Genomic DNA, 9,515 nt, shown 5'->3' on the forward strand with positions numbered 1-9,515 from the left:
GCGAGGGGCGGCCCCCCCAGTGCCCAGCACAGGGGCACGCTCCCTGCCCTGCTCCTGCTGGCCACACCACTCCTGAGACAAGCCAGGATGCTGCTGGCCCTCTTGGCCACCTGGGCACCCTGCTGGCTCCTATCCAGCCCCCTCTCCACCAACCCCCCCAGGTCATTTTCCACCGGGCAGCTTTCCAACTGCTCTGCCCCACGCCTGGAGCATTGGGTGGGGTTGTGGTGACCCCAGGGCAGGACCCGGCCCTTGGCCTTGTTGACCCTCCTCCAGTTGGCCTGGGCCCATGGATCCAGCCTGGCCAGATCCCTCTGCAGAGCCCCCCTGCCCCCCTCAGCAGATCAAACATTTTTGTTTAATTCTAGAAGCTTTCCATCAATTACCAATGACCTAAGCCCAAGCTATGGACCACCCCCACATCCATTGGGTGGGTCTGCCGTGGGCCAGTGGGTGTTGGATGTGAAAGCTCTTCAGCCATCCTACTCGCAAGTTGGCACAAGCCTGTTCGGATTCAGCACTGAGCTTCTCCCCACTTGGCTTCCACCCCTCATGAGGCACTTTCCAGCAACGAGGCCTCTTGCGGGCAAGCTCAGGCCAACCTGAAACCCATTTCCTCCTGCAACAGAGAAGCTGGAAAGACCCGGAATGACCCAGAATGAGTTCCGAGGCAGCCGTGGACCAGGAAGTGCCGTTGGCACGTTGGTGTTGTGATAGCGAGGAGCCTACCTCTCATGCTGGGCAGCGATGCCGTTAAACATGGGAATTATTTCTTTCAGGGACAAATTAAGACCCAGCTGCGGCGCCTGAAATCGGAGCAAGAGGAGCTCCTATCTTCCGTGAAGGACAGAGAATGCAAAATCCAGGACTACACTGTAGGCACCCGTCAGTTGTCCTTGGCGGAGGGTGGGGGGTGGAGGGGAAAAGAAGGAACATCTCCTCTTCCTCTCACCCGTGGATGGATGATGCTCAAGAGGGGGTAGGGAAGGGAGAGTGGGTTTGTGTCTTCCCCCAATCCATCTTTTTGGTGGATCCCACTATGGCATGACCTCCTGTTGTCTCTTGATGCTTTTTGTTCCGCTCGCCACTTCCCTTCGCCCCCTTCTGCTTGCCCTTGGCAGAAGAGGACAGAAGCTGAAAAGCAGAAGCTTGTGACCATGTATAAGGAGCTGCACAAGTTCCTGGAGGACCAGGAGGCCTTGTTGCTGGCCCAGCAGGAGCAGGTGGACACAGAGATCATCAACGCGCACAAAGAAATCCTCACCGAGCTTTTGAAGGAGACCACGAGCCTGGCCACATTGATTGGGGAGATGGAGAGCATATGCCAGCAGCCAGGCTGTGAATTCCTGAAGGTGAGACCCCAGGCTTCCCCAAAATTGCTGTGAAGACGCTGGCTGAGCCCCAGCTTGGTCTCCAGCTCTCAGTTTCGTACCCCAACTTGCTAAAAGAGGGACTTGGTTACAGTGGGACCTCAGTACCCCAAGGGGAGGCATTCCAGGCCACTAAATCTCTTTTTCTCTCTCATCTAGGACATCAGAACCATGCTGAGCAGGTATGTCGTCCTTGCCCTGCCCAAATTTCACCCCAGTGGAGCAGCTTTGTGGCAGGATACTGGGAGAAGTCCCGTAGGGACTGGTTGGCCCTTCTGCAACGTAGCCTTTGGACTTGACTGAGGACGCCGGGGTTTGGAAGGGGGGCTCTTCCTCTCTTCTTAATGAATGATAAATTCAGGCGCCTGCTGGCACCCACAGCTCCGTCGCCTGCACGAGCTGAACGGGTGCAGGTTGCTGCACTCCCCAGGTGAATGGCTGGTGGGGCCACGCTGGTGAAGACGCTTAAGCTGTCGCCGAAGAAATGGCTCAGCATGACAAAAACGAGCATCACCGTGGAACAAGTCATCAGGGTGCAGCGAGGGCTGGAGGCTCCCAATGGAGCTGCACGCAACTGTATGGGGGGTGGGGACATCACCAGCCATCGCCCCCGTCCATGTACCCGAGCAAGGAGAGCCAAGTAGGGCTGGGAAGAGGATCTGGGGGCAGCCCAGAGCATCAGGCAGGTCCGTGGGCCGGAGGCAGGGCTGGGGGCGAGCCAAGAAGGTAGCCCATGGGGTGGATCAGCAGGATTGGTGGCCACGTAGAGATGCTCCTCCGAAGCAGCTTGCAAAAGGGCTGAATGCTGCAGGGCTGAGCTTAGAAGGACGGGACGGCATCCAAAGAGACCTGAACAAGCTGGGGAGGCGGAGTCATGGGAACATCACAAGGTTCAACAAGGCCAAGGGCAAGGTCCTGCCCCTGGGTGGGGGCAACCCCCGGGATCCATCCAGAGATGAAGGGATGGGGAGCAGCCCTGCCCAGAGAGACAGGGGGGAACTGGGGGATGAAAAGCTAGGCATGAGGTGTCCATGGGCACTGGCAGCCCAGAAGGCCCAACCCTCCCCTGGGCTGCATCCCCAGCAGCGTGGCCAGCACCCAGGGAGGGGATTGTGCCCCTCTGCTCTGCTCTGGTGAGACCTCCCCTGGAGCCCTGCGTCCAGCTTGGGAGCCCTCAGCACAAGGAGCCCATGGACCTGTTGGAGCGGGGCCAGAGGAGGGTGACCAAAATGCTGTGAGGGCTGGAGCCCCTCTGCTGCGGGGCCGGGCTGGGAGAGTTGGGGTTGTTCAGCCTGGAGAAGAGAAGGTTCAGGGCAGAGCTGAGTGCGGCCTTGCAGGGCTTCCCGGGGGCCCATAGGACAGACGGGGAGGCTGGGGCTGTGAGCAACCTGATGTGGTTGGAGATGGCCTTGCTCCCTGCAGGGGGGTTGGGCTGGGTGACCTCTAGGGATCCCTTCCAACCCAACCCATTCCATGATTCCATGATTCCATGATCCTATGATTAAGTAGAGCCCCCGGGCCATGGATGGGGGCGTGGGGTCCCCGGTGGGTCTGCTCAGGGATGTTAATTCCAATTCGGGCCCTCACGTAACCACCTCAGGCTTTGGCAGCTGAAGAGAATCAATGAACCCCCACAAGGGCGCTGCGTGCTTGTGGCGTGCCCTTTGCCGTCGGAGACGTGCGATGCGGTGCAGACCCATCATCTTCCCTCTGCTAAGTCTCCCCACCGACCACTGATGAAGCGTTGAGTCGCGAGCTACAACCAGGCATAAATACCTCCCCCCTTTTCCTTCCTTCCAGGTGCAAGAGGAGAAAGTTCCCACAGTGGTTCGATATCCCTTCTAAGTTGGAAGAGAAGTTCCATGACTATACAACAAAAGCCGCAGACATCCAGAAGGTGATGGAGTCATTTCAAGGTACCACGTGCAGGTCCAGCAAGGGAAACGTCGTCGCGCTTCTTAGGGGGGAGGGATGGAGCAAAGCCCTGCTTGTCGAACAGGGGATTGATTTTTTTCCCCAAGACCCAATGGTGAGGTGGCAAATGAGCAGCATTAGGCTGACATCACCCTCCCGCTGCCGCTGTTGTCGCCTGGCGCGTCGGGGCCCCCGTGTATTTCAGGTGAATGAGGTGGAGGCAGCGTCTCGCTGCTCTCCTGTGCTCCTCGCCGCAGCCACGCTCCAACATGGCGGCGTAGTCGTCGTCTTTGCGGCAGTCCCCTCCCCGCATGGGTGCATCTCGTATGAGTAGCCCTGTTTTTCTCCTCTCCCTGCCTCAGCAACCTCTCCCCAACATCCTTCTCTCTGTGTTGGGGAGCTGTGGATTTGATGGGCGGTCTGTTGGGTGGATAAGGAACTGGTTGGATGGTCGCATCCAGAGGGGAGTGGTCAACAGCTCGATGTCCAGATGGAGACCGGTGATGAGTGGTGTCCCTCAGGGGTTGGACTGGGTGACCTCTAGGGGTCCCTTCCAACCCAACCCATTCCATGATTCTATGACCTCTAGGGGTCCCTTCCAACCCAAACCATTCCATGATTCTATGATTCAAGTTTCTCTCTGTTCCCCCATGCTCGTTCCCTGACGCTCAGGATTTTTGGTGGAAATCCAGAATTGGACCAATTTTTCTTTCTGCCTCTCACATTTTTCTTTCTCTCTTCCCTGTAGGTTCAATGGCGTTCAAGCTTCCTTTAACACGTAAGTGAACTGAATAGATGCCCAACCCATCCAGCATCTCAAAAAAAAAAAAAATCCAGTAAACCAAAGTTCTGCTGCTCCCAAAGATCAACCCAAACCGCTCTGCTGCCTCCTTTCCTCCTTCTCCCATCCTGGTCCCACGAGGAGGCAACTCCTGGAGGGGTCCCAACTGGCTCAGAGGGATGGGAAGGGAGAGAAAAAGCCCTGTGCTCCCCCATAATGACCCTGACTCTATCTCCACCTCCAGCACAGCTGACACTAGACCCGAAGACGGCCAATGCTCAGCTAAAGCTCTCGGAAGACTGCACAGCCATGAGCTGGCGAAGGTTTGGGCAGGACCTGCCCTCCAACCCAGAGAGGTTCGAAGGCCACCCCTGCGTGTTGAGCTCAATGGGCTTCACATCGGGTTGGCACTCCTGGGAGGTGGAGATCTGTGGACTGGGCGTAAGCGCCATTGGGGTGGTCAAGGCTTCAGTGCAGAGGGAGCGTCGCTTTCCCCTGGAGCCTGAGGCGGGGGTATGGGCACTGTGTCACAACGGACAGGAGTACATCGCTATGACCTCTCCTGACGTCACCCCGTTGACCCTACCCAGTGTTCCCAAGCGGATACGAATCTGCTTGGACTGTCAAGAAGGGAACGTGCTGTTTCTTGATGCTGGGAGCAAAGCACAGATCTTTGCTTTTCCGCGGGCGGCTTTCAAGGGGGAGACCATCTACCCATGGTTCCTGGTGAGGGAGGGTGCTTGCCTCAAACTTTTTCCCCCGGGCATGTGAAAAAAAAAATAAAATAAACCCAAACCCGCCATCTACTCCCCCCTGGGGAACAAACCAGGGGCTGGGCTTTGTCCTGATTCCACCAAAAGCCTCTGTGGCTCCACAGGCTACAAGAAATGTGCGCTATGCAAAGCATCGTGTGGAGCAGGAGCTCTGCAAAGCTGCACGGCCCCGAGCTGTGATGACCCTCCTGAAACTCCTGCCCTGGACTGGAGGGTCTGGACAGCCTTAGACCCATCGCTCCATCCGCAGCCTGAGAAGGAGCCATTGGATAGAGGGGAATTAGTGGGACCAGAGAGACCCTGTGCCAGGGACAACCTAGAAAAGGAATTGAGGGAAGGGGGATTCCCAACCTCGATGATTATTGAGGGTAGTGGTCAATGGCTCGATGTCCGGATGGAGACTGGTGACCAGTGGTGTCCCTCAGGGGTCCATACTGGGACCGATGCTGTTTAATATCATCATCAATGACTTAGAGAGTGAGATCGAGTGCACCCTCAGCCAGTTTGCAGGTGACACCAAGCAGAGTGGTGCAGTTGACATGCCAGAAGGACAGGATGTCATCCAAAGAGACCTGGACAGGCTGGAGAGGTGGGGTCATGGGAACCTCATAAGGTCCAACAAGGCCAAGGGCAAGGTCCTGCCCCTGGGTGGGGGCAACCCCGGGATCCATCCAGAGATGAAGGGATGGGGAGCAGCCCTGCCCACAGGGACTGGGGGACGAAAAGCTGGGCATGAGGTGGCCATGGGTGCTGGCAGCCCAGAAGGCCCAACCCTCCCCTGGGCTGCATCCCCAGCAGCGTGGCCAGCACCCAGGGAGGGCATTCTGCCCCTCTGCTCCGCTCTGGGGAGACCTCCCCTGGAGCCCTGCGTCCAGCTCGGGAGCCCTCAGCACAAGGAGGACATGGACCTGTTGGAGTGGGGCCAAAGGAGGGCAACTAAAATGATGTGAGGGCTGGAACCCCTCTGCTCTGGGGCCGGGCTGGGAGAGTTGGGGTTGTTCAGCCTGGAGAAGCGAAGGTTCAGGGCAGAGCTGAGTGCGGCCTTGCAGGGCTTCCCGGGGGCCCATAGGACAGACGGGGACAATCTTTTTAGCAGGTCCAGCTGTGACAGGACAAGGGGGGATGGTTTTAAACCAAACCAGGGCAGGTTTAGACTGGAGCTGAGGAAGAAATTCTTGCCCCTGATGGTGGCGAAACCCTGGCAGGGGTTTCCCAGAGCGGGGGTGGAGGCCCCCTCCCTGGGAACATCCAAGGCCAGCGTTGGGTTTTTTTCTTGGGACTATTGAACCACCACAGGGGTTGGGACGAAGAGCCATCAAGTCCTTGGCTCATCCCCAAAAGGAGATGCCTAGGAAAGCATACAAAAGCAGGGCAAGGATGACTATGGACCCAGGAGCTTTGTTTAAGCTGCGCAAATGGCTAATTAACAAATTAAAGCGTTGTAATGAGAGGCACGGAGGGATTTGTTGTTTGGCTCTGTCCTCTCATTAACCCTCTTGGGCAGTTCCAGTGATTTGATCCTTCTCCTTTCCGGGCTGGATAATCCCAATCTCTCCCCATCCCTCCTGGGCTTCAGTTTGGTGGCCTGACATGGTATGCCTCGTACTGGGAAGCCCCAAACTGGTCCCTGTACCCAGAGATGGGCTCACACGTGCTCATGGGGGGGGGTGATCCCTCCGCCCCTCGCTCTAGTTAATGCAGCCCCGTAGGGGATTGATATCGTTAGCGCGTGGTCCTACCATGGACAATGCATGGACAACTCTGATGCATGGACAACTCGTCACCCCCAAGCCCCCAAAGTCCCGTTCCATGGTTGCTCCTGGTGCAAGAGGTTGTCCTGCCCCAAGATTCAGGAGATTTCTCCCCAGCCACTTCTCCAGCCCGTCCCGGTCCTGCCGAAGAGCAGCCCTGCCCCTCCAGCCTCCTATCTGCTAACTCACATCTGGCTTGGAACGTCGGCTGAACTGAAACCAGCCGGGAGGCTGGCAGGAGGCAAGGAGGAAGCATCAGGCATGCTTGCCCCTCTTCTTGCTCCTCTTTAAGCCTCCCGTGCCGCTGGTTCCTGGCTTTTGGGCTGAGGGTGTGGGGGGTCGATTTCCACCCCCTTTGCGACAAGAAAAGAAGACGAGGAGGAAGAACATCCTCCTCTTCCTCCTGCCAAGCAGAGCTCATTTAATACCATCCCAGAGGCAGGTTGGGAAGAGCCATGGCTACGCAGAGCCCGGCGGAAAGCCTGCATGGTGAAGCCTCCTGCTCCATCTGCCTGGGGTATTTCCAAGACCCTGTCTCCATCCACTGTGGCCACAACTTCTGCCGGGAGTGCATCACCCGCTGCTGGGACGGGCTGGAGGCGCATTTCTCCTGCCCGCAGTGCAGGCAGGCGGCTTCACGCAAGAGTTTCCGGCCCAGCAGGGAGCTGGCAAATATCGCTGAGATCGCCAGGCAGCTGAGCCTGCAGGCGGGGGGTGGAGGAGGAGGAGGAGGAAGAGGAGGGGGACCGAATTTGTGTGGGCAGCACCGGGAGGCTCTGAAGCTCTTCTGCAAGGAGGACCAGCAGCCCATCTGCGTGGTCTGCGACAGGTCCCAGGCTCACCGCTTCCACACCGTCGTCCCCGTCGAAGAAGCTGCCCAGGAATATAAGGTAAAGCCCTGGGGTGGGGTGGGGATGTGCTTGCACCTCCTGAAAACCAACAAAAAAATCCCTTTCCAGGGGTGAAGCGTGGCCCTTCAGGTGCATCTGCTCTCCCTATGCCTCTGTGGGCTCTTTGGGCGCTGCTTACCCGCGTGGTTCCTGTTTGCATTTTATTACACGGACGCTTGTTTGTTTTTTTTTTCCCCAATGTCCCTACCAGGTTCCCCCCCCCCCTTTAATTTTTTCATCTTTGCCAAAAGCCTGGGAGAAATTAAAAAAATACCTCGTTAGCCTTTTCCCTCTTTGAACTCCACTGTGGACTCAACTGTACCGAAGTACGGCCCGATAGTAAATATTCGATACCAGCGAGCGTAAATATTCAAACCATGGAAAAAGGGCCCAAGAATTCCCTTTTTTTTTTTTTTTTAGGGCCATGCAAACACAACGCAGCGCCGTGCAGTATCAGCAGGGTGGACCTCCTCGCTGCAAGGTCTCACCGATGCCAATGGGGTCGAAAAGCACCTCAGAGGCACTAAAGAAATCCGCTGGGGGTTGTTAAAGGCAGGGATATTTACCCCAGAGCCACCAGTTTTTGGAGGCTCTGCCTGTTTTTTTGAGGGGAAATCTCGCTTATCTTGCTCTTGCACGCTTCCCGGGAACGGGCTCTTGCTCGTCAGCGGTGTTTTACTCTTCTGCCGAATTTTTCCCCGGCCTGGCGGCGAGGGTGGTGTCTCCAGGCTGCCTTTTCTTTGCTCGGCTCTTCAGGATGCCGTAGGTGGCTTTGGGACCTTCATCCTCCTCCAGCTCCGCTCCTTGCGGAAGAGATGGCATTTAGGCAAAGCTTCTCCCTGCCCAAGACGAGGGCAGAAGTGGTTTTAGGGGAGAAAAAGGTCCAGGAACCTCTTCTCTTTTCCCTCAGGAAGAAATCCAAGGCCGCCTGCAGGCATTAAAGGAGGAGAGAGAAAAATACCTGGAAAGCAGAAAAATTGGAGTGAGGAAGAGCTCGTACCTGGTAGGTGCCCTCCAGCAGGAGCCTGGGGGTCGGTGGGTCTCTCCCCCCACCCTGGTATTGCCGGTGGCTCTCGAAGCTGGCTGGTGCGTGGTTGGCTTGCGGAGCGTTACATGGTTTTCTCTGGGCACTGGCCAAGCCCCACTGTTATCTGCTGGGGTTTCCCATCTGCTGGAGCCTGCAGCGGGGCGATAACGTCGCAGTGCCGCAGCGAGGGTGCTGGTGGGGCCGACAGCCCCCAGCCTGGCGTAGAGAGATGGGCTGGAAGGGGGTGTTTTCCCACTCCCCCCGCTAAACTCTACAAAACTCCCTCTTATAGAGCTCAGTTGAGGTTGCGTCTTCTGGGTCTGTTTCCAGGCCTCCTGAATAGTCCCTGCCGCAACCCCAATCCCCAGCGAGGCGGTTTGCTGTTAAATTCACCCTTGTATCATACACCCTTGTATGGATTTGATGGGTGGGCTGTTGGGTGGGTAAGGAATTGGTTGGATGGTCGCATCCGGAGGGGAGTGGTCAATGGCTCGATGTCTGGATGGAGACCAGTGACCAGTGGTGTCCCTCAGGGGTCCATACTGGGACCGGTGCTGTTTAATATCATCATCAATGACATAGACAGTGAGATTGAGTGCACCCTCAGCCAGTTTGCAGATGACACCAAACTGAGGGATGTGGTTGATACACCAGAGGGATGGGATGTCATCCAGATAGACCTGGACAGGCTGGAGAGCTGGGCCTATGTGAACCTCATGAGGTTCAACAAGGCCAAGGGCGAGGTCCTGCCCCTGGGTGGGGGCAACCCCTGGGATCCATCCAGGGATGAAGGGATGGGGAGCAGACCTGCCCACAGGGACTGGAGGATGAAAAGCTGGACGTGACCTGGCTATGGGCGCTGGCAGCCCAGAAGGCCCAACCCTCCCCTGGGCTGCATCCCCAGCAGCGTGGCCAGCACCCAGGGAGGGCATTCTGCCCCTCTGCTCCGCTCTGGGGAGACCTCCCCTGGAGCCCTGCGTCCAGCTCGGGAGCCCTCAGCACAAGGAGG

At 57.4% G+C, this 9,515-nt stretch overlaps 2 protein-coding genes across 2 annotated transcripts in view; both read left to right on the forward strand.

Annotated features, from left to right (window-relative positions):
* The window catches only part of LOC104129182 (zinc finger protein RFP-like), a 7,527-nt gene extending 2,136 nt beyond the window's left edge, over positions 1-5,391 (forward strand). The window contains exons 2-7 of the mRNA XM_035897431.1: positions 780-875; positions 1,122-1,352; positions 1,530-1,552; positions 3,171-3,286; positions 4,033-4,062; positions 4,310-5,391. Coding sequence (XP_035753324.1) covers positions 780-875; positions 1,122-1,352; positions 1,530-1,552; positions 3,171-3,286; positions 4,033-4,062; positions 4,310-4,836 — 1,023 coding nt within the window. The 3' untranslated portion in view covers positions 4,837-5,391. The remainder of the gene's footprint in view (positions 1-779; positions 876-1,121; positions 1,353-1,529; positions 1,553-3,170; positions 3,287-4,032; positions 4,063-4,309) is intronic.
* A 753-nt stretch (positions 5,392-6,144) lies between these two features.
* The window catches only part of LOC118452596 (zinc finger protein RFP-like), a 7,356-nt gene continuing 3,985 nt past the window's right edge, over positions 6,145-9,515 (forward strand). Inside the window, exons 1-2 of the mRNA XM_035897430.1 lie at positions 6,145-7,479; positions 8,390-8,482. Of these exons, the coding sequence (XP_035753323.1) occupies positions 7,045-7,479; positions 8,390-8,482 (528 nt within the window). The 5' untranslated portion in view covers positions 6,145-7,044. The remainder of the gene's footprint in view (positions 7,480-8,389; positions 8,483-9,515) is intronic.

Source organism: Egretta garzetta, unplaced genomic scaffold, assembly GCF_000687185.1.
Source record: "Egretta garzetta isolate BGI_Z169 unplaced genomic scaffold, ASM68718v1 scaffold407, whole genome shotgun sequence".
NCBI classification, from domain to species: Eukaryota; Metazoa; Chordata; class Aves; order Pelecaniformes; family Ardeidae; genus Egretta; species Egretta garzetta.